Below are 25,589 nucleotides of genomic sequence, written 5' to 3' on the forward strand. Positions count from 1 at the left end.
CTCGCGATTATTACTGCACCTTTATTACTGTCATTTTCTGCGTAGTTCTAATTTTTCGTTGGTTAATAGACGGTCTCGATGTAAGTCGGTGCCTTCAGACATTTCTGCTCAGTAACGATTAACGATCGAACGCGAGAGAATACGCGTGGCAATAATCAAAGAGTGGCCGGGCCGCTTTCAAACGCGTATCCATTCATTAAGGTTAAGCAGCATTTACGAAGCACGATCGGTTCCGCATTCAGCCAGCTGGTAGCCGGATTATCGTAGCATTACCTGGTAATTAGCTTCCGATGAGTCCACGCTTCATCGGCCACGTCCCTTGCTCGATTCGTCTCGTTGATATTCTCGTGCCTTCGATGAAATCGATCCCGATAACTCGATCGGATTTCCCGCATTCGTTTCCTATAATTAATTCTCTGACGCGATTCCTCCCTCTAAATATACGTCGACGCTCGTTCGCCCGGTTAATTTCTATCGGCGAGGATTTATCGTCGGTGACCGTAGCGTAGAAATGTCATCGGAACACACTGATCGAATATCAATCTTGTTTCATACGTTCGACGTCGCTCTTACTACGTCAATAAGTAACAAACTTAAAATATACGCGGAGATGAAATATTTAGCCGATGAACGCGTACCTTTGACAAACCCGTTTTCCCCGCCTCGATCTTCCACAATATATAACGTCAACAGGCTCGCCAAGCTGTCGAATTACAAACGTAACGCGTTAACGAGAAAATAGCGGAACGCGTTAAACGCAAGGAGAAGGGACGATGGATCCGTAAATCAGGGATAAAACGAATTGTCGTTGGGTCCATCGGACATTTATAGACTCAAATTCGCTTCGCTAAAAGTTTTATTTCGTCCAATCCAGGACAGATAGTCTGGTCTGTGTTTCCTCTGTGTGTATGCAACTGGAAGAGTGTGTGTGTGTCTTCTCTCGTGTATCTCTTCGTGTACGATACGCGTGTGTGTTTCTCGTGTGTGCACGTGTTACACCTCGTTACACGTAGTTGTTTCCTCCTACGTCGCAATTAGTACAATATAATATGTATAGTTTTATTTTCGTCTATCTCGTTAGCATACAAAAGGATACAGGCACACAAATATCAAATATGCATCCGGTACTCGTTATTACTATTGATCAATTATAATTACACTCACAGTGGTATCTTTTATTTATTTATTTTTTTTTTACCTTTTCATCATTATTATTATTATTATTCCATGTCTCGCAATCACGCGTACATACATCCTTCATATGTAAATTTTCACGCTTTCCGTCGTTCGTCCTTCATTCTCTTACAAGTTACACGCTATATGTTACAATTATATACAAAATTATTTATAATACGTTTACACATATTATGTATAAATTACAATTGCTATATACATTGAGAGATAATGCGGCGCGTTTAATAGTTTCGGGGTGGCGAGAATGTTTCCTGAACCGTCGTTCTGTTAAACCTATGATATAAACCGATCGTCGTTGTTTTCCATCCTCGTACCTGCTCGTCGCGGTCCCTTCTACTCGTTGCGTGCTCGTGTAGCTGCACGTAAGCATCCGACATCCCTCATATTTGCACGATCGATGTCGATACGCGAGGTGGTCGAGGTGAACGCAACAACAGTGTCGATATTTTATTTAGAGATTGTTTCGACAAACAGGCGCTTATTCAAACGAGACTTCGATAGAGTTACATATTTGAGCAAGAAATGCACCGAGATCGACGCCACAGCTGTTTTATTGCAAACTTACATTGATTTCAGTACATACTGTATTTTCGAGTTATGCTAAACTTCCCTAAACTATAACTTACTATATTACCGTTCCTTTCGTACAACATCTAATTCGCAGTAACAAAGACAAAGCGAACGAAACTCACAAACTTTCAAATTTCACTTAAACTTCTGCGAGTTGGTCATTACTTGTTCGATTGAATTTTAATTTAAATCCCCAGCCTCAAGATTCGAGTACCCCCGTAATTCGCTTAATAAATTCTATAAATTCTACTTTAACTCTTCAACGACGTGACCTAAGAGAAGTTGGAAACAACCCGAGCTCGCAAATACGATATAAAAAATTTCACACTTTATATTATCGTCATACGTAACGCAACTGTTAACATTTGCTTCCTGCAAAAAGCTCAATGTACACATTTTTTGTTATATCCGAAATGTAAAAAAGCTTAAGGACGAAGAGAGAATTATCTTGTAAAACGTTTAGAATTATTCGTCGGTTTATCACGCTATCAAAGAATTAACAAGAAACAATAGTCCTCGGTGTTGCTAGCCCCAACCTCTCGTGTCTGACTACTACGTTCGCATCTACTGAAAGTGCCAGTATCATCGACGCATAAATTCTAGTTGATCCCCGAGCCTTCTCTGCCACGACCAACAACTTTCGTCGGGCATCTAACAACACTTTCGTGTGTGTGATGCAGACTCACGCATAATATCGCCCCGAGGTTCGATCAAACGCTTCGACTCGTCCCGTTTTCTTTTTAATCCTCGACTATTACGAGGCTTGCGAGCGCACGCACTTATACATCTTGGAATAAAAGATGGGCCAGTTTTTCCGCTGTTGGCCGTCACTATCGGCGAGCTTCTTCCCGCATTTCTCATGTCGGACCGAAAAAGGGTTGTAACGGCTGATTTATGCACGGGACGTTCTTCCGTTGCCTCGCTGCAGCTCTCCCCCTACAGCCTTCGTGTCTTTTCCGTATCGTAGGTACCGATGCAGAACCGATCGCGTCGTATCTCGAACGATATCGCCGGACCGTGTTTTCGCGTATCGTCGCATCGATGTTCAGACAGCGGGAATAAAAAAGGCTATGGCCTCATAAAGGCCGCGCCACAGGAAACAGAAGTCGCGACGGTATGGTAATCGTTGCATCGGGCGCGTATCGAAAAGTCTCGTCGACTCGACGAGCAGTAGATGGAACGAGGAGGTCGCGAGGAGTCTTGGTGGATGTTAATATCAAACGACAAGATGCGTTGAAAAGGGCAATGCTCGATCGAAGTTCTTTCATAGGGATTTTTTGTTAGGGATCATTCTACTTGCCGAGCTTTTAGATCGTTCTGTCTACGAATTGGTCTAACGTGGAAATTGTTCTGCCTATAGAGACGTTCTAAGGAAACGGTTGGCGGTGGAAATAGCGGTGAAAAGAAATACATTCTCGATTCGCGTCTTCTTTAAAAAATGGGTATAAATTTAAATAACTGCCGGGTAGTTTAATGATAAACGACTCGACGAAGGGAAAATCCTCGCAACTCACATCGTTTACGTTATCTCGCGATTATTACGATTTCGAGAAGAACTATCGCTTCCTGAGATGTAAAATCGGGGCGAATATATCCCGTTGAAGATAAAACGGATCTTGCCCCTTCCCGCTGCGAGAGAGTATAGAACGTGTGCGTGTAAAGTTTAATAAAACTCGCGCGAATAAGGCTGCGAGCCACTGGGAGAGAGAGTTGCAGCGACGATTTAGAACGAGCGTGCGATATCTCGACGATCTCGGTGCACACTCGGCGCACCGTTGTCATTGACATGTCGGCAGCATGCAGCTCCGCTGCACAAAGGAACCATAAAGTATCCTAAGAAGTACGCTGCGAGCAGGCACGAAAGTACCGTCCTTCGTCATCTTTATCTTCCTCTTCGTATCCCAAAGAAGAGGGAGTGTGCACCATCTTTTAACGATCTCCTTCCATTTTTTCCCACTCTTTTACACCCTTTCCATCTCCTTTATCTCTTTTTTTTTTTTTCTTACTCTTTATTAACGAATCTCTAAGAACCTTCGGAATTCTCTCCAACCCCTGACCGGTTATTGATTTAATTCTTCCTTAACGTATAGTCTGCACGTGAACGTCATTCTCCTTTTACCGTCTGTGCACGCTTTAAGATAAATTGACGATTATTGCCAGAAGCGGACTGCCTAGGTACTGGAAGTGCAGGAAGTTCAAGGTACTTAATGCTCGGTGCCGGGGTTATTGCAGAAGTTCGGTGAAAAATTGCGGCGCGCAATAAGGATCTCCGTTTCCTTTCTCTGTCCGAGCTCGCGTAAGGCTGTCAACGGAAGTTTGAGAGCTGAACGCGATGCGGAGGAACATCGTGGAACGCGCGATACCGGAACTCGTGTTCACAGCTTCAGCGATCGTCGCGATGCCGGATACAAAATGAGAAAGGACCTTGAAGCAACCGTTCTCTCTTCTTTTCTTTCATTCTCGTTCGCTCTTGTCAGTCCGCCGCTGAATTATTACGATAACGTCGAAAACGATAACGCGATATTCTTTTTCCCTTTGCGATTCGTTTCGTTTTCTTCGTTTTACTTTTGCTTTTAAATCTTGGATAAAATGAAAGTTAAAAGATAACAACGGTAGAAATAAAGAACAGAAAACGACGATTATTATTGCGACCAAGTTATTTGCTCAGTGCCCCCCAACTTAAGGCGCTTGAAAGGTGTGTATAGGTAAGAAAGTATACGTGTGTGTATGTGCGTGTGTGTGTATGTATGTTGTGTGTGTCACGAGGTCCCTAACGGTTATATTTACACTCGAAGCACTCGAAGCTGTCACTCTTACGGTTTACTTTTAACATTCTACGGTGGCGACGATTAAACACTAAATATACATAGGTAAGTTTCCGATCGTTGTTAGATGTTACGCGTGTATCCCTTCGTTCGGCCAGGAACGAGAACGCGGCTTCGGTAAGAAAACTCTCCGTTGAATCTTTTATTAAACGATCTTTGCGTAAACATTGCAACTCCTTTACATCCGATAGAGTATAGAAGTAAAAGGCTCGAAGTATAAATCGAAAATATATTTTGTAAGCGTTCTATACATAGTTGCTTCGAGAATCGTTCACTTAATAAAAGAGAAGAGCGTCGAGATTCGACGAAGAGCTTCCTCGTGGAAGTTCGCGCGAGTTTTATCAAGTGTGCCTAAAGTCACGTCTCGCGGCTGCCTTCGTCTCGTTCTTCTAACTTTTATTAGTATTAGTTTTCTTAATATATCACAATGTGGTTGGTTCTCTCCATGTTCGCGTTAAATCACGTTTATCTATTTACCATTATTTCCTCGCATCGTTTCTTCGCGTTTTTTTTTTTCATCTTTTACGTACACATGTATTTAATTATTGTTGTCTCATCCCTGTATTGTCGATTCCTTACGCCGGTTAATCCCTTGATTTTTATTTCCTCGTTGCATGAAGGCGATGTCGGTAGTGATAGAGAAATAAAGTTGGGCTTATACAATATATATATAATATATATATATAATATATCGTTATTATACGCTTAAAATTCGACGACGCGCCATAATTACGCATTACCTTTGTTGTATTTATATATCTATTTATATATATATATATTTATATAATTTTTTTATCTCTTCCCTCGTATATATCGCACATATACGCGAACGTGTGTATAATACGTATATAAATTAAAGATTCGTTTACGGGGCGCTATATGCTGCGATAATAAATAATACGGCGAAACACATACGCAGGCGCGTACACGTGTCTCTTTACACGTATTACAGCATAGTCGGGATACTGGATTATTTATCTGACGTCAGTCTTGTGTGAGGCGGGATCGAAGCTCGCTAACGTTCTCCTTTTCCCACAAATCTTTTGTTCACCCCCCTCCCCCATCTACCCCAAGCCTGTTCTTCCACGTCCCTACCGCTACCGTTTTCCGTTCGATATCATCGCGTCGATCTCCGCACGTTCTCGTCCCCCTATCCTTTTTTAGCTTCGCTCCTGTTCTTACCACGACAATACTTGACGTTCGTTCTATCACGCAGGAATCGTTCATGGATAGCATTCCGAAGCAATAATTAACGGCGATTAATTATCGGTCGTGAGCAGAAATCGCCAAAACCGAATAAATATTTTTACTAGAATAAAAAGACCAAAAATAAGAAAAGAGACCGCTTCTCTGTTTCTTCTTTCTTCGCCTCCGATTGCTTCTTCCTTTACCTTTTTTTTTTTTCTTTTTTGTCTTTTTCACTCTCCCGTTTTATCGTTTGCCTAGCCACGGATCGATAGCGAGCTCGATCTGGTTGCACATGCGCGCCGAACAGACGAAACCATTAAACACGCGATTCCTTCTGGAAATCCGCTCGGTCGCGTTGCATCGCCGCGCCAAGTCGCATCCAATTGCATCGCGCCGGTTCTGTTATCGCGGCCGCGTTTTTCCACGGCGAAAACGCGACCTACGCGAATTACAATTTCGTCCGCGGAACAACGGTTCAACGAAGCTGCTAACGCTCGTGCATTTTATCGGCCCGGAAGAAATGTAGCATCGCGCGGAAAAACGTTCCGAACACGCGAGGCTGTATCAACGAAAAATACGACTCTCTTTACCTCCTCCCTCTTTGCTCTTTTTACTCTCTTCTTTCAGCCGGAACTTCTAAACCCTCTAACTCACTCACGGAGTTTGGAATTTAAGGGAGAAGAGGGTTACAGGATAACTTTTTCGCGCGTGTTTCAACCTGGCCTAGCTTCGCAAAGCTTCGCTGCGGGGAACGAAAGTCTTTTGAACGGAAAGAAAGTTGGGCAACTGCGGCGTGCGAACGCGTTTCCAGATAACGCGGACTCGTAGCGACCCGTGAAATCGAAGCTTCGTTATCCTCGACTATAATAATTCATGAAAACTCGGTGAAGATCGAAGAACGACGCGTGCTACAACGTTCGTTCTTGGTTCATGGTCGTGTACACACCCTGTTACTCGGTAAAACTGACAGAAAATATAGAGATCGTGGATGGTCGTGCTCGACGCGTCGATTTCACGAATCATGTTTCCTCTTGATTAGTTTCGACGAGACGAATTTCCAGAGAAGAGTCTCGGCAGCTTGCTGCCGTTTAACTGATATGCCAATTGTAGTTACAACTCCGGTTACGCGTATCACCTACCTGCCGGTTGCAAGTAGGTTAAGTCCTCTTAAGCGCGGCACTCGAGGTATTGCGCCTCTACTCTACGGTACGCTCGGAAAGTGCGCGAATGGCAGTGCTCGTGGAGAAAGATTTCGATGAGATCGAGACCGCGGTTCGAGTGGCTGCGTCGACTTTTCGTCTGTTCCAATCTTTTTTTTTTTTTTTTTTTTTTTTAATTGGGCCATTCGAGAATTCCGGTGCGAACAAAAAATGTTCTCCATGCCCCGGTTGCGCTCGAACTCGGTCTCTTGTCGTTTCCTCTTCTTCGTCCTCTTCTTCCGCTTCGTTTCGACGCTTCGACAGCGCTCGAATTTTCGCTAGGCCTTCAGCATCCATTGTAGATTTCTTCTTTTCTTTTCTTTTTTTCTTTTGGGAAATTAGACTCGACGATCGAATTTATCAAATCGGAACGAACTGGGCAGTACATCGTTGCAACGTAAGATTCGTAGATAACAGAGAATCATGTAAAGTGGAAGATTAAAAATAGGAACGATAGATAATAGCCGATCTATGGATGCTGAAGACTTGGATCAAACGGTCGATCTCTCAAGGTGAAGTACGAAATGTTATCGTACCTTGAATCTAGCGGCGTACCGCGTACATTCCGCAGGATGAAACAGTCCTTACGCGTATCTGTGCAAAGAGTGTTCGCGGCGCTTGCTTCCTCTGCGCTCGCGCTCGCAAACTGGTTCCGGGCTCGGAGGATTCGAGTACGTCAGATTACTGGAGCCTCGTGGGGGCGGCGCGCTCATAGGGGGCGGTGGTGGAGGGAAAAAGCTCTGCAAGCACGCCTAATGCAACAGAACGTAAAGAGAATTAAACACGTAGCTTAAGATTTTGTTTGCCTATAGAATTGCCTGTATCGCAATTTCTAGAATTTTGTTTATAAAACATCGAGATATAGTACTTTCAATGTTGATCTTTGAGATACGAAAATATAGTAACGTAAACTATAATGAAAGAATATTTAAGTTTCGTAAACTTTCAAGTTAACAAATACTATATGTAATATATAACTAAACATTATAGTATTTAGGTGCTTTAAACATTCAAGAGAGAATAGGACAAAAGATTCCAATAAACACATTTTCGATTTTATATCCCACAAGCGATATCTAAAAGAATTTTAACAAACACATAACAAGTGTAAGGGTATAAATATAAGTATTGCAAATAAACGCTATTATGTAGTTATATAATATCAATTAATATTCTTTGAAACAGAATTGTATTCTCCTAATAATAGTCACTTGATTAAACAAATTACAATTACCCAGTGTGAAATGATTAAATAGTTAAATGAATAAATAGTTATATAATATCAATTAAAATTCTTTGAAACATCATTGCATTCTCCTAATAATAGTCACTTGATTAAACAATTTACAATTACCCAGTGTGAAATGATTAAAAATTCCAAATAAACGTATTCTTCCATTATACATAAATAGAGACACAAATTTAGACACAAAATACATGTAGAAGAATTACGATGTCTCTGTAGCAAACATATCGAAAAATCGGAGAAGAGCGGGTGCTTTCATAAGCTTTTTGTTTCATGTAGATATCTCAATTAGTTGCTGAGATACGAAATTTCAAAGTTTACGGTAAAACATGCACCGGAATATGAATGACAACCAAGATTCTTGGAATAGACCTGACCTACTTCTTTTCCTAGAAATACGTACGTTGAACCACTAGAAAAAAAGCTGACTGCACGTGTGTCACTGACCAACGTGAAGGTGTTCGAGCTTGGGATAGATCAAGAAAAACGTGTGAACGAGATCCCACTCGTGGAAGCGAGACGGGAATAGAAAATTGTAGTTCTCTCTAAACCACGATATCTCGGCAATGGAACGTGGTATCGAGATGAAACAAACGGCATTTCAAAGGGTATGATTTTGCGCTATTGATGTGTTGGTTTTGATATTCTATTCGTGCTATGTAATGGTCTATTGTTCGTGGAAGAAATGGTATATTTGATGCTACGGTGCTGATTTAAGCTATTGTCAGTTTATGATCAGAAATAATCATTGTCGGTGGTAAATCAATGACACTTAGTTTAGTGGTATTTTCATAAGTATGAAGTTTTTAAGGTTTCCATTACGTACTCACCTTTGCGCTACCCCTTGATGAAGACTTGGAGAACACGCTGTCCTGATCGCTGCTTACACTAGGCACAGGCATTGGTACTGCATAGTCGTAGGTGGCATCTGTAAATAAAACGATTAAACTTTGAAAAAGTCGAAGATTTCAATATTTTACTATTCGCGAATTTTTTAATTTGAATCTAATAGAATTTTCAAATTTAAATAAGCCGATCGTTTCAAAATGACAAAATTGCAACATTTAGAAATTTAAACATTGGAATTCTTGGAAAATTAATCTACAAACTTGAATCTGAATTTTTCTGATAATTCATCAAAATTATAGTATTTCCTGAATTCTTGCAACAAAATGCTTATTAAAATCCCGAATTACATAATTACAAATATCAACTATCACTCGAACAAGTATCAAAGCGGTTGTGGGGTATCGATTGCACTTACCAGACTGCTCAACGCTGTCGTGGAGGTCCTTGTTGTCTATAACAACAGTGCTATAACCGTAATAAGCGGCATGAGGCGGTTCTCGGTGCTTGTTCTCGTAGAAGGGTTCCTGATACTCGTCCAACCTGACGTCACCTAGTAGACGATCGTTCAAGTCGCGAGGCAGCGTCGTTAGCTTGGTTCCGGCGTATCGATCGTCGAGTTCCTCGACTCTGTACGTCATCAACGACGGATCCTTTTCCGTGGTGCCGTACGCGGATTCTGGCGACAGATGTTGATGATTGCTCGACGGAATCGCGCTCTTGGTACCAAGAGGACTGGCAAAGTTCTTTCGTTGCCGGTGTCGCGTGACGATCAAGAAAATCGCAACGGCAAGCAGGAGGATGACCGCGGTTAAAACACCGATAATCACGGCCATGTAGGTCGGATCATCCTGCTTCACTACTGGAACTTCGGCTTGCAGAGGATTGTCGCGGGCTGAGATCCGATCCCTAAGTCTTGGAGCTTCCGTCGTGGGCGGCGATTCAGGCGTGAAATTTCCGTGAGCGATATCTGTAATGAGACAACGATGCTTCCTTCGTGATCTTGAAATATCAATTTACGCTAAATAAAAAATAATGTTTGAATAAAGAATATTCTTGCAGAATTGAACTAATATTATCTGCGGAGTTTTCGGAGTCACGAGGTATTAACGTTAGTAAATTTTCTTGTGTCATAGCAACACGAAGGAGATGACGTTTTAGAAGTAAATTTTACAAATTAAAAATCATTCGATTATTTTGTTATCTATACACCTGTCTTATTTGACAAAAGAATCGTAAAATTGGATAGAAAAAGTTCTTAAAACAAGTATAATCTACAACTTGTGTCCATTTAAATGCTAATATTATCGAATTATGCGCAAGAGGTCCTAATGTGACGATTTGAAGTAGCAAGAATTTATTTGCTGAATTTATATAAGTTTCTTTTCAAACATAATTCGTAGATTTGACGGTAGAAGAATTTTTATGGCGATGGTAATTTTCAACTATAAGATATCGTTAGTGCAAGTAGTAATTACCAGAGTCGAAAGTGATCTCGCTGATCATGATCCACCGTGAGGCGAAGCTGAACTTCAGTTTAACGAACTTGCCAATCCGATGGTGCAGCTTGATCGAGATATTCCTCGAATGCTCGAAGATCCTGTCTTCCATGTACGAGTACACGATCGGGTCACCTGTGTAATATCTTCCGCCGACGCTGAACATTATACTGGCCTCCGAGAACACCTGACACGACAGAGAAATATCTTTCCGTTTTTTCGTATTTATAATTACACAATATGGTATAGAAGGAACCATAAAAGTTCCCATCTAACAATCTATACACGAGATCACTCCTCGTTATTTAATATGATTATATTTTACGATCGCGTGTATACTTTCCGTAAGAATCGAATAAACGATAAACAGATCTTTTTTTCTTAATATCAAATTCCCAGAGATTGTTTTCTACTTTTAAATTAAGCAACAAGATCTAAAAGGAAAGATGAAAGTCCCCATTTAGCAACCTACACGCTATACTAATCTCAGAAAGGAGCAATATGATTGTACTTTACGGCTACGTACTTTCCATAAGAACTGCAATAATAAACGAATCTTCTATCCCGTAATAAAATGTACACGAGAACTTATTTCATATTTCAGCGGAAGCATCTGAACGAGGCTCGCACAACAGGTATATCCTCGTAAGCCGCGTTACCCGGAAAATATACGCATATATAAAATCGCGGCAAAGGTTGTAGCAGGCAGTAAAATGAAGCTTCTCATTGTGCACGCTAAACATGACGTAGTGGCTAATATTCAACATTAATTATATATATAAATCAGCATCTTAAGCCGAGCAAGCTGTGGAGAACGCTGGCCTGTACGTCGTTCCGGCAAGCTGGATATTAATATATCTCGCGATTCCGCTCGCTCAAATACATACTAGGCTATTTACTGCGGACATAACGAGCAACTTTATAGAGGCAACACTCGGTTGACATCGACGACTTCGATAATTGCGAGCCACCCGTGGCTGTGCGTACTCCGCCGGAACGGAGACGCGTGGAATGCTAATTCCACTACGGGAAAGCGTAAGATAGTTACACGAGGAGAGAATGCCAGCCGGAAACTATGAGTAGGAAGCCCGTGGCAGGCGGGGATCGTGCGAGAAACAGGTAGCGAACAGCGAAAGAGTGGAGAACGGGAAGAGACAGAGAGTGTGAGAGAGAGATAGAGAGTGAAAGAGGAAGAATAGGGCGAAGACCAGGAGAACGGCGTGAGAGGCTTGGAAATGGAGATTACAAAGCTGAGATTATCTAACTCTCTTAGCCCCGAACGCAACGACGATGCGTACGGATTTTCAAGGGAGCGCACACCGTTGAAGCTTGCCTTGCTAGAGCAGCTCGTCGACGATGACGGAGGCCTCGACGATAGTAGGAGTATGAGGAAGCCGAAGAAGACGAACGTGGCGGCCACGAAACCGTGCTCAACCACCACGGACGTATATACGAGAGAATATAGTATTCGAGGAACACGGAAGAACGAAAGGGAGAGAGAGATAAGGAGCGCGAAACTGGCGATGCTTTGAAGTGCTGTCTTTCAGAAGACGTGTCCTATCCGCGCGAGCGGGCGCTTGTTAATAGAAGGGGACGTTTAGGGGCGGTTGCTACCATCTCTCATCCCTTACTCGCCCTCATACCTCAAGCCATAGACTGCCGACTTGCCAGACTGTCGGTATTGTATTTGAATACGTGGCGTATCTGCTCTCCGGCTCGTTGCTCGCTAGCATTGTGCGTACGAGAGAGAAAGAACAGAATCCACCTTCAAGCATTCCCGCCGCTAGAGAGTAGAGACCGTTTCTCTTGGTTCTCGACGTTCCCTTCCTGTCTTCCACGAACCATCCTTCCTTCTCGAAGAAGAAGGTTCCCCCTTTCGAGCCGATGCAACGTTTCTGCTGCCCTTGCCTCTGCCACCTCTCCGTCATTCCATCTTGCTCGGTAGCGAGTGCACAATCGAGCTTCGAGCCGGGTAATGAGGCGCTCCATTCAAATAAATCTTGATACCAGCAAGGAGAGTGTTTCGAGGCCTATTTTGTCGAGGCGAGTACGCCTCAACCGACGTCGAACCGGAAAGCTTCCATTTTCTATCGTTCGCCATTCGTTGGATCGCGCCGGTCATTTTCACGCCAAGAACCCACTGAAGAGCAGAGGGATTTGCCTTCTTTAATATCTTTATCTCTCGTTGATCCACCAGAAGAGTTTCTTTCCTCTCACGTTTAGATGGGTACTTAGGCCGATTTAGATTCTTCAGCGTATTGTTTGATCAAAGAAAACGATTAAATGTTGGCATACCAATGGAAGGCTACAGGTAAGAAAACGTAATAAGTCACATTACCCGTCTTTTGTAACAAGACAATTTTAAGTTCCAATGTGTTGTCAAGCGATTCTATATCAAAACCAGTTTTTTATTTTGTCTTGAGATTAAACGTGTGTTCTTATCATCCTCTTGATTACTTGCAGAATATTAATAACGTTAATTACGTAGACCTATGTCGACTATTATTAACGGTGCATCTCTGTTTGATCATATACGTTAGAAACTTTATCTTTTCTACTTTGAACAATACATAAGCACCGAACAGAACAAAAGTAACCATCAATTTAGGTATCTCGTTATTTTACGAAGAAAACAAAGAAAAAGGGACGACGACACGAAGAAAGCACTTTAACCTTCTCTGACGCACTCGCTAATACCTTCGTCCCTTCTATCTTGGTTGTTTGTTGTTTTGGAGCCCCTTGGTTGCTCGATTATGGAGCAAAGGCCTTAGCCAGGGTAATGAGGGGCTCCATTGAAATAAATCTTGATACCGGGACGGGGCCATTATATAGAAATTCGTGGCCGGAAGCACGCGGGGCCGGAAAATTTTCCCAGAAACGGGCAACACAGCCGGCGTTGGAACGGCACCAACACCACCATCGCCCGTTACTATCGCCAGCGAGCGCCAGCAGAAATTCGGTTGTGGCCAACGCCCATTGTTACCACCCTGTGCAAAATCGCGCGGCTCGTTTCCTCTTTCTCTCCTTTCATCCGCTTCAACCGAAGGCAAGGGCCAACCGTTGTTACGCCTCGTTACCCATCCTACGTCCGACCTTGACTTCAACGCGAAAACTAGATTACATGGCGTACGCCATCATTTCTTTCCCTTTCGTGTTACTCCTCTAGGGCGCGATTTAAAGGCAGGCGTTGGATCTTGGCGCGTATTTCGTCGCGATTGTCTGTCCTGTTTTTTTTGCTCTTATCTCTTGTCTCTCCTATTTTTTCTTTTCTCTCTCTCTTACTCGTAACGCGTCTAGCTCAGTCTCTTTGCTCTCCTATTCGACGTCTAGTTTTCATTGCTATATTTTTTTTTCTATCTTTCACCCTTCTGTATCGTAGGTCTGGTCGCGCGTTGGCGAGTCACCGACCCGGGCCCTTCCAATTTCCTCCCTGTCGTGCTCGTATCTATCCGCCCTCTTCCTCTTTTTTTCACGCGTTTTCGCGGATATTCGGTGAACGATCATAGAGGAAATTTGAAAATAACGCGGCCGGACTTGCGTTCAAAGAGATCGCCGGTAAAGGGATTACGGTGGAAATTCCATCGTCGGACGGCAGTATCGATAACGGGAACGAATCAAAATATTAAAATTTAAAGTAGACGGATCGAGAAGCGGCTTCTTCCTTTCTTTTTTCATTTTCTCTTCTATTTTCTTTATTTTATCTTTTAAAGTAAAAGGACAGGCAAATTTATTGTACGTTGCTCGATGAAATAACGAAGATGGAGAATATTACGTGATGAAAGCGCTACCGGTACAGGTTAACAAACGCCGAAGAGCGTGACTTTGGCTCTGCAAGTTGTGGAACATAAATACGTGACTGTTCTCCGGGCCAAAAATTTGCCCGAGGGTTCGTTCGTGGGGATCACGACCCGCAAACGTTGGGGAAGGCTCTGGTTTCTCCTACCCGGTTTCCCTTCTGCCTCTTCCTTTTGCTCTACTATCGAAATCACGAGGCTGAGTCAACCTGCATTGCATTGGTTACCCACCTCGAACTTTTTAACTCCGTCAATAATCCTTTAATTAAAATTAGACTCCGTCTTTCTTTATTCTATCTTATTATATAGCATTCAAAAAAAGAAAAAAAAAAGGAAAGGAAATACTGACAATGTTCTATTAATTATACCAGATATTGTGCACCTTGTACAGGATGCTTCTACTCGACTTTTAAGTAAATTCATATGTTTATTGACAGTGTCATATTTATCGAAAAAATCAGTTTTCCTGTTCATCTTCGCATAATGATTAAAACACGATTATAGTACTTACTAGATATTTTAGGAGAGTTTACTATACGTGTAAGTTATAAATACAAAACATACATTTATGTTTCTAAAAGAAGATTTAAAAGAAGAAAACTTTATAAAATTAGATTTTAGAAAATAAGAAAGAAAGAAAATAACATTAGAACGCATAGAAATAATAACCAAAGAAATATCGAATAAATTTTATGTCCTTTCAGATTTGTAACGTTAAGAAATAAAATTCAATAATGAACTTTCATTAAAGAACTTACAAACGAAAGATTGCATTTACATAACATTACCTTTTAATGAATTCATATCGTTCTCCACAAAAAGCTCATTCAGTATTATCTACAACTAACTTTACAAAGTTTCACAAAGTTTACCTGTACATCCTTGGTAAACTGATTGTTGCAGAATATGTGCACGGCGGAGAATTCCCTGACGTGATCAAACTCGAACTTGATCTCAAGAGGATGACCGGACCTGGTGTCGTTTCTCCAACCGACCCATCCCTGACCTCTATCGAAATCGTAATAACTCATCTTGAAGTTATCCGGCCCGATCTTGCCGTCCGTCAGCTGTCCCAGGCCACGTAGAAGCTGGCCGTCCCAGTAACCGTCGTAAGTCGCATCGAAGAACTCCCAGTTGCCACGTTTGTCGCCCTGTGGCATCGAGTACGACACGATCCCATCGTTCCACGGGCAACCGTATAGCTCTACCCGCATGCAAACGGTGCGACGATGATAACTGTACGGCCAGAAGCGAACTTTACTCGCCCACATCGGTGGCTCCAGTTCGTGCTTCGACTCCAGGTAGGTGTTCGTGTTCCCTTTGATCACCTGTGACAAACCATTCATCGATAGGTTAGATACGTTCTGTTTGGAAAGTGCTATTTCTCTTATTATTTGGTGAAATTCAATATTTATTGTTAACGCTAAAACTAACTGATGATCGAAGTATAAAAATGTCCTAAAGAAATTAATGTGAAATATTTATGAAGAAATAATAACACGTTTATGTATACGCTTTAACAAAAATCGTCCAGATACTCAAAAATGTATAAAAATGGTAATTTTGACCACTCTACTGATCGTAATGTTTCGATAATATTTCGATACCTACACGCTCGGTACCTTTATCATTACGTATCGATAATTTGGTATTTCTCTTTGCGAACATCTCTTTCATCCTTATCTACTTGCAACTTTCTCTATCATAACTAAACTGTAGGATTTGTAAAAAACATTCTACGGATGTTAATCAAACCATTGAAGCAGACAAATTACAACATAAAAGTATTAATTTCAAAGATATAATAGGAACACGTCAAGTCTGTTTATGCCTCAATCTGTGTCACGAGTCTCGATAATTATTAAAGGAAACGCAATTCACTCGTCAAAATTCTGGCATGGTTAAATTACGCGTGACTGAAAATTTAGCGGCTGAAAACTTGGATATATTCGTATCAGAAAGGAAGATCATTATTAACACCTGACATAAAGTCGCTCGAGGGATATCTGTTGAATAATTCATACGGTGCGGCGGGTAGAACCGTACGGAATCCATGGATATACTTGGTGGAATTACGGATTCGGCTCTCGGGGCCGTATCATTAAAATACCATAAACTATCGGCGATCGTATCGATAATGAAGATTCAAATAGTATGCGTATACACCTGTCGGGATCACGACCGCGATGAACCACGGTCACGTAACCGAGCATACGTGAGAATATCATACTCGTGGAGTCGAGTGCCGCTGTCAAGCTCGTAAGTGGAAAATAAGAGGTCCTTTGTTTCGAAGGGACGACCCTCGACGATGCTGCACGAGAAATTCTCGATCCTCTGCTGCGATACAAACGCTTGGGCCTTCCAGCTCGCGCTCCGCCGACAGAATAGAACGTGCGTTGTTCCGTCTGAGAACGCGTGAAACGAGAAATCGCGGCACCCAGGAACGCCCACGACATTTCTACCGACGTTCCCTTAAGCATTTCACCGCTTTCTAAAAGAATTTCCAGGTTTAAGAGGTTCTGAAATATCGTCGTTTTGTTAGCTGTTGAATCTTAAAAAGGCGAAAAACTTTGCAGGCAGTTTTAGGCTTACTTAGATCTAGGTCTTGATAGAAATGAAGAGATTCTAAGATTCATTGGAAAAATAATCGAACGCGAAGCTTCCGATACTCGGCGAATGTATTTCGATATTAAATGAAGAGAAGAAGAAAGGCACTACTCTCCGATTTTATTTTATTCCTTTCATTTCCTTAATTGGCTGTGCTCGAAGAAATCTCCACGATTGTTTCACAACCCACTTCAACTTGTCTTAAAAATGTCACTCGCGCTTATAGCACAGATACTTGAATTCCAAAAATAATTTCAGTCTTAACTTTGAAAATTTACAAATCTAATGTCAAATTCTTTTTACGATTTGATATTTACAATAAAAATCGTAGTGATTGAGACAAGCATTTTTTGAACAAGAATTACCTCAACCGCTATATTCTTCTGAATTATAACGAAGCTCTCCCTGAAACTTTAAGTAATTCTACGTTAACTTTCCTTTAAAAATACGATTTTCAACAATTACCAACTACTAAAACGCAAGCCTTAAGTTCACATAAATTCACACGTTATCTCCGTGCTGCTTCTAACATTTACCAGGTACAATTTCAACAAGCTGAAACGAAACCGCTCCGTTATCAAGATTTCAACGATCGTCGACAAATATTTTTTATTCGGATTAGATTTCTTTCAGAAGCGTTCCGTTTACGGCCGCATATTTCGGCCCCTTAACGAGCGCGGGCGTGCTCATTAAGCCGCTGTAACGAAGTCGGAACGAAACGTGGTCCGCGGCGCGATGCCAGCCGGAATTTCACGCGTGTCGGCTCATTGTATTTCGTTTCGATGCGCCAAACATCAGCTAGAAAGTCGCGGAGGGAATAACGAGCGGGAATAAAACGGTGTCAGCCACCGGGTCTCCCAATTACCGGACCGCCACGCCGCAGAACGTGCCGGTCCGCGTGGTCGACGATCATCTTTTAATCGCGTTTCCTTCGCCACGATCGTGGCTCCGCTTGCGAATTGGGAAAGCACGCTCGTTGCAGGAAATACGAGATACGGTAGACAAACGTCCTATCGGAATCATCAGACTTCTTGTGCAATTGCTACTTCAAGCTTGCTAAATTTTAACAAACATAAGGATATTGTAATTTAACGAATGATAAAAACCTCCGAAATTTCAGGTCTTGAATTTTCTAAACGTTTTGAAATTGAGGATTTTTCATAATTTTTTAGTAATGTGTTAACTTCGAGTAAATAACAATCAGAATGTATTAGGGGAAGGGACTGTGAGAAGACACTTTTTATATCCTCGTATTTTCTAAATCGTTTTTACGTGAGGAAATTGTCGAATAAAGAAGAAGAAGAGAAAGTTCGTTGGTGATAAATTGGAAGAATATAAGGGATGAGGTGAAACACAGTTGATTGCAATTGTCGTATTGCTGTGTTTTCTTCGTCGTTTGCTCTTTGAACAAAAAATCACTTAGCCACTGTTTTAAATAAAAAGATTGCGAATTGCTATAAACATAATGTTATACATAATATGTCTAATTATATTTGCAGGCATAAATACTTGCAATATGTTCATGCGTGCGTTGCTTCAAAGTGAAATACAGCGGAAGCTTTCAGAATGATTCAACACAAAGCAGTTAACATGAAACAATAGATAAGACATCTGCCTCACTTCCAACACCGATAAATCCCTCAAACGTCAGTTCCAGTAACAAAAATATTTCCACCATCCGGTTACCAGCAAAAACATACCAGACATCAAAGTTAAAAGGAGCAGGCTGCTCATCAAACGATCCGATAACGCCAATAAATCCCCATCACCTCGAGATCGAACGCAATCAAAAGCCTCTCGCGGTCGCTTTTAATCGGCTCTGACGATCCGCGAAAGGGGTGCCACAAATTTTCAGTTTATTCCGAGAAAAGCTGAGGCGTGTGATCGTCGCCGCGGGAACGAAAGGCGCGACGGTGAAAATACGACGGCATTTACGAGCCGCCGACTCGTCCAACCAAGAAAAATAAGTAATCTCGATATTTATCTGCGCGCCCACGCGCGCAACGCTTCGCCACTCCACTCAAAGACATTTCCGCGCCGCCTAAACCATCTTACTTCTCTAAAAACGAAAAAAAAAAAAAACAAGCAAACGGAAAGAGAAAAAGGAATAGGTAAGAAGGAGTAACATCGTTTCGGTTCCAAAAGCGTTTTGGTGGAATTTTTCGTACACAAATTCCGAGCGCAGTACGAAGATGACTGGTAGGGCGTGGCGTGCTACCAACGCCCATTTTATGTTAATGTTTCCGCGCCTCTTAATCTCGAATCGTCAACGGTGGCCCGCCACCGAATAGAAGCATCGTTGATGGCACCGTGTCGTCGAGAAAGATCGTGACGGATAAGCTGTCTGACGGTTTAATTAGACGGATATACGCGACGGGTGGTCCGACGTATAACCTCACGAATTTTCCTGATGCGTCATGTACTCGCAAAACAGGTCCAACGACCTTCTGGATCCTCGAGAGCATCCGCAGCCGCGTCTAATGAAATGGAGATTTGCGAACATATCTATGTACTTCAAAGGAAGTGGTATCTCTTATGAATTTGAAAACATGGCTGCGTCGAGAACGTTCCTGATGTACGATATTAATTACGAAAGATAAAATACTCGTGTATGTGTTCGTAAAACCTGTTTGTTCTTTTCACGAAGATCTATAAGCCCGCATCAATATTTTCTAATGTAGCAGCGCTTGGAATATTCAGGCCTTTAATCCTATTAATTCCTAAACGAGATAATGCTTCTTAGCTCATTGAGATATACAGTCGAAAGTTTGTGACTCAGCGGGAAAGAAGTTGTTCCTGGTCTTCAATTTTTCACAGCTCTTGCTCGTGTCTTTCCTGGTTCAAATTTATGGTCTTCTCATTTATCAGTCATAACCTATGACACTCGCTAAATCGACAAGCGAAATTTCACTCGAGACAGAAAATACCAGCGAACGATATTTTACAGGAACGACTAGCTCGGTTAGACGGCAAGAAGTTTGCGCGAGGGATCAACGAAATAATTTATGCTCTGTTGGTTATCTCTGTCTCGCCAAATGCGATCCTTGAAAAATATTAGACGCATCCCGCTGGTTTTTCGCCTTTTTTCTCGCGTTCCATTCGGATTGTAAAGTGGTCGAGTCGTTGACAACCGCACACTACGGCGGTACCACCGACGTTGCTTGATCCTGGCTGAGCTGTTACGAGAGATTATTCGTCGGATAAGCCGAGTATCGTTGTGTAATTAAGCGGAGAACAGGCCCCTCGCAGCAGGACGAAAGAGACACGAATTTCTGCAGATTTATTCCCCGTAACCACGAAAGGACGCGTTGCTCTCGGAGTTTTGTTGGGTGGGCCGTTTCGTTTCGAATCAGTACCTGTTTCCGAACCGCTCTAACGAATCTGGCTTCAACGAACGACTTTTTCCTCGGCGAGCACGCTTCCACGAAGAACCGTCGTCATCGATACGCGAGAATCTCGCTTTCCTTTCACTTTTTTCAACCGGTTTCCTGGCTCGCGGTCGTCGCATGCCGACCTCGCTTAATTGAACTGTTTATGGCACAGATTAAACGAAAACGAGAATCAGTGGAAATGAGTGGAAGCGATCATGATTTATAACTAATATTCGACAGCGTAAATTCCGTGGCTGTGACAAGTGTTGGCATTAAACAAGTAACAAAAAGGGAATAGCGCTTCAGTTGCGTTCTTATTTAATTCTTTGCTTTGAAAGAATAGTTTTAGATGCTTAAACGTATCAACGTATTGATTATTAAGTCATAACACAAATATTACAAATGTTAAATATTCTAGAAATCTAATTGTTTGTCTAATTAAAATAATTGAATACTTTCGCGAATACGTAGAAATTTTAGAAATGCATTTACAATTATTACGTTACTGTGGTACCATAGTTATTATGTTACAGTGTATGTTTCATGTTATCACACAATGGAACTTGCTATCGCAGTCCATTTTTTCTTGTAGTCATAGTCATCTCGTCCACAGAGGTATGTATTAGGTCGTCCGAAAAGTTTCTTTCGTTTTATAAGGAAATAATGGATGCGCAATATTGTCCGTTTTATATTATTTTGTCGAATTACATATGAACCATCTTGTCCTATCAAAATAAAGATCACAACGTTCGGCAGATTAGGTTTCATGTTTGTATAAAGATGCTTCGTTGTAAAAGACGTGTCTGTAAAAGAAAGACACTTTTCGGACAATCTAATACTACCGACAATCGATGATCATTATGACAGTGTGCTAATACGAACGATATAGACTATCGTATTACTATAGATTACCAAGATCATTTTAACGTTGCATTTGAAAGAAATCTGTCATTATACAGCGGCCAGAGGCAGAAAGTTTGAAGGAAAAAACTTGACAGGTACAAGAGTACGGCAGTTTTTCTTCCACGAACACTTTCACTGCCTTTTCCGACACCCTGTTAACAAGAAGAAAGTGCGTGTCAGAAAGTTCTTTTTCCAAGAGAAAAATATTCTCGATGCCTGGAAGGTTATTTCGCCGCGGCATGTAAATGGAGTCGCGATGGTTGAATAAGGGTGGTTAAATTTTGTTGAGTTCGACCTTCGTGCGATGCGCGGCTTGGTAGGTTCGATCGACCTCGGCTATTCAAGCCATGTACGCCTATGTAGGTGAGTCGAAATCGTCTGACCCGCGAGCAAGCACGCGACGACTTTCCCTTCCCTCGTTTTATTGATCCACCCTCCTATACAAATAAGCTCGAAGCACCCTCTCTACGTACTAACTTCCAAGGAAATCCACCTCGTCGACTGGACGTTCACCTCCTTCTTTCCTTTCTTCTTTTTCATCTTTCAATTTTTTTTCTCTTCCTTTCCTGGCTTTTCATCCTCCCTTCCGCCCTTCTTCACCTTTCGTCCGTTTGCTGGTCTCAAGAATCACGACCAGTCGGAATAAACGTCCGCGTCTTATTCGTCAGGAAATAAAATAAAAATACGCGGCTCGAAAATAATGTTATCGTCGACAAGGCGAAATGACTTATATTGGTCCCCCCGTCGCACTTCAGAACAAATATCACGAAACAAAGGAAGTTCTTTGCGGAACCACCTAGTCGTTCCTTCCTTTTCAACCGGCTTTCCAACGACGATGATAAATCGCACGGTGCAACCGAAAACAATGTCACTAAGTTCTAGCTGGCTTGTATTTATTCCGTACCAACGTGGAGTAGGCTACCGGTGGTTAACTTCGCAACTTCAATGAATCGCTTCGACTACTTTTTCTTTGATCGAGATCTATGTCGAGAATGTTTCTTTCCTTGCGAAGGACGTGGATGGACTCTTAACCTGGTAACCGTAGAATTATTACCTGATCTTTGGGATCGTCAATCCTTTGGACATAATAATTTCTCTATTCAGAAGTCTTGAATGTACCACATTTACATTACAAATAATTGAAATTCATTTGTAATGCCGTGGTCATAAAAATTTCTAGTTAAAATGCCACCGTGTAGTTAACTCCTCCGCATTTGGTATTCTATACTCGTACTGGACTAGACGATATGTTTATCTTGAAACTAACCCGAATTTTAGTGTATTCCTTTGCAAAATCAACGACAGAAAAATATTTCTATTTCTATCCTCAACAAGTGATAAAAAAGAAATTTTTTCGAGAACCAATGGAACGTTTACACTCGCATATATTAAAGGCACGTATCTTCCTGTGTTGCTCGAAAACATTCCAAGCATGTGGCGAATATAATATACGTTTCGCATGCAGCGCAGACTTATAACACCCACGTCAACGGTCGGAATTCCTGGCAGACGCGTGGCCGGTACGCGCGAAGGACAGTTCATTCATCGACGTCAACCTGGTTCTCCTCTTCTCTCCGCCCGTAGAATTCACGGGATTCTCGAACGAGTAACGCGGTAGAGGACATACCTATATTTCTCGTGGTGGTAATAAATGAACGACCGCCGCCTTCTATTGTCGAGTGTTGCTAATTAAAGTCGCCGAGTTCACGGTTACCGATCTATTCTAGTAAATTGCCATCGAAGCAGAACCGCGGGACCATTTTCAAGGCGGAGCATATTGCGTCCGAGATTTACGTCTTGTTAACGTCACGGTTTAGTTACCAGGACCCAGCGCACTGTCTACACATGGACCCGCGGACAACCGCCACAAATCATTCCCAATAATCCACAGTGTTCTGCTCGTTTTACGCGTATACTCGCGCGCCGACTAAATTTAACCACGGCGATTCCGCTTACGCGCGACCTCTCGCGTGGATCTCGCCCCGCCGCTGAATTGTTGCGACCGGTTAATTGAATTGAATTATGCGCCTCTTGTGTGCCGTGTACGTGGCTCCCACGACCGCGAATGCCAAACACACGTATTGATCGTTAACCGATCTCTCACTCTCTGTTCCTTACGCGTTGCTCTTCGAGCGCTGTTACGAGGCATCGCTAGGTTTGGCGCGAAAGAGTTCTTTTTTTTTATTATTTGAGAGCCTAATAGAATAGAATTACAAATCACGGTGAGCAAGACATATATTGTCTGCCCTAAGTATTAGGATACTGGCTAATTTTCAGTATAAATTGAGCATCTTTCATCGCTTCTATCTCCTAGTTATTTCGTTACGAGTCTGTTATATCATTCGTGTCATACGTGTCTTGGAATGTAAGATATTCACACGAATTCCGAACGAACGGGTTAGAAATTGTAATATAATGTTTCCGTCCATTTCACCATACACTATCAACATCGTCGAACTACACGGATTCGAACAAAATCAGCACGAATTTATCTTTGTTCATTGACCTAAGTAGATTTCTCTATTTCCTGTCAGACAACAAACGTGCCATCGTAAATTTCTCTCAACTCAACGTCAATTCTCTACTCGTTCATTTAACCGAACGGCTTGCCGGAAAGGCTAGGAACTGTACGATTCTCGACTTCCGACAACACGCGACAGTTTATAACTATCTTCTAAAAAGGGACCAGAGAAAGAATTTTCTCCTTTTCCTGTTCGAAGCTTCGTACTTTCGTTTTCTCTTTCCTGGATACTTCTTTCGACGTAACGGGAAAGCTACTTAGATACTCGCCTAATAGAAAGCGCAATCGACACCTCTCGACGCCTGTAAGCCGGTCAATTATCGCGACACCTTTGAAACGACGCGATTACTTACCTCCTCACCCCGAACATCCCTGTATCGAACCCATTTGCCGAGCTTCGGCCTCCAATACTCCAGCATGTACGCCTCCGAGTATTCGACACCTTGGCCGTTGCCAAAGCGTCCCTGAGTGCCGGTGGCAGTGATCATGTGGACCGTGTGAAGATCGATTTCCAACCACTCGCGTGGTTCCGTTGTGATCTGCTGCTTTGGACACCAGGCACCTCCGTGGCTCTCTTGCTTCAACCTGCAAGAGTAAATATTTGCTCTGAGATTACCAGCCTCCTATTTCTTCTCTCTTTTTCTTTTTTTATCTCTTCTTCCTGTTTCTATTGCGTCCTCGTTGTAGCGCTGTTCTTCTAAGGTACAATTTTTTAGTTTTTTTCTTTAATCCAGGGAAACGAGAACGCTAAAACATTTCCGGGGAAACTGCGGTCGATGTACGATGTAGATTGTAGGAAAACAGGAGACTTTTTCTGGTCTCTTTGGGAATTTCGGTGTGTAATTTAATTTTCATGCCACGAATATGGGCTATGTACACGGAGAACCGACGTCGGAATGTTTAAGTAACGTAATTGATATTTGAACTATTGGACGTGCTACTTTCCCTTGGTTTTACCTTTCCATGCTCTTTATTCACGACAACCAGGAATCGAAAAACGCCCATGTTTTATAGGACAACGACAAAGTATGTAAGTGATCGTGATACGTACAGTATACATTCGTTTAAACAACCACCACGAACTGGTAGTTTTCAAGTTTTCGAAAAGTGAAGAGAACATGTGCGAGTAATTGTGGCATCCATAAATGTGAAGCACCTTTTTTATAGATAACAACCACGAGCCCATAAATTCTCAAGTTGTAAAAAATAAGGATAGCGTATAATTGTGATAATCCATAAATATTAAATATCCTTGTTACACGTCAAACGCGGACTCAAATTTTCAAGTATTAAAAAAATCAGAGCAACGTATGCGGATGATCGTGGTATCCGTAAATATTCTTTTTAAAAAACGGCACACAAGGATCCATAAATTCTAAAATTAAAAAAGAAATAAGCGTAACGTACGCAGATGATGGTTATATCCATGAACACTTATTAAAAATACAACCACGCGAAACGATAAATTTCCAACTTTCCATAATATAAAATTAATATATTATGTAAATGATCGTAATATGTACAAAATATTTATCAGACGCCTGAGACATCCGCTCATTTCGCGCAAATAGTGTTCAACGTTTGCAGGTAGCCTCCGGGATTTCGCAAAGTCGGCAATTACAGTGAATCGAGTCCCCCGTACACACATCGTACATATTCACGACGCCTTTTCGTCGCAGTATTCGCACAATCGTATGCGAACGTTGCAAGTCGCAATTGACGTGCCGATAAGAATCTACCGATAAGGCGGCGGGTAAAGAGAGGATGACGGTATAATCGGAAATGTTACATCGTCGCGGGAAAGGAAATCGTATAAATACGTGATC

The 25,589-nt window shown here is 42.0% G+C and overlaps 1 protein-coding gene across 3 annotated transcripts in view; it reads right to left on the reverse strand.

Annotated features, from left to right (window-relative positions):
- Nucleotides 1–838: 838 nt before the first annotated feature.
- The window catches only part of LOC132916485 (discoidin domain-containing receptor 2-like), a 135,039-nt gene continuing 110,288 nt past the window's right edge, over nt 839–25,589 (reverse strand). For all 3 annotated transcript variants that reach the window (XM_060976539.1, XM_060976538.1, XM_060976540.1), the window contains exons 4-9: nt 24,117–24,348; nt 15,234–15,689; nt 10,547–10,754; nt 9,487–10,038; nt 9,053–9,150; nt 839–7,728 (exon numbers count right to left, since the gene is read on the reverse strand). In XM_060976539.1, coding sequence (XP_060832522.1) covers nt 7,561–7,728; nt 9,053–9,150; nt 9,487–10,038; nt 10,547–10,754; nt 15,234–15,689; nt 24,117–24,348 — 1,714 coding nt within the window. In that variant the 3' untranslated portion in view covers nt 839–7,560. The remainder of the gene's footprint in view (nt 7,729–9,052; nt 9,151–9,486; nt 10,039–10,546; nt 10,755–15,233; nt 15,690–24,116; nt 24,349–25,589) is intronic.

This window comes from Bombus pascuorum, chromosome 2, assembly GCF_905332965.1.
Source record: "Bombus pascuorum chromosome 2, iyBomPasc1.1, whole genome shotgun sequence".
NCBI classification, from domain to species: domain Eukaryota; kingdom Metazoa; phylum Arthropoda; class Insecta; order Hymenoptera; family Apidae; genus Bombus; species Bombus pascuorum.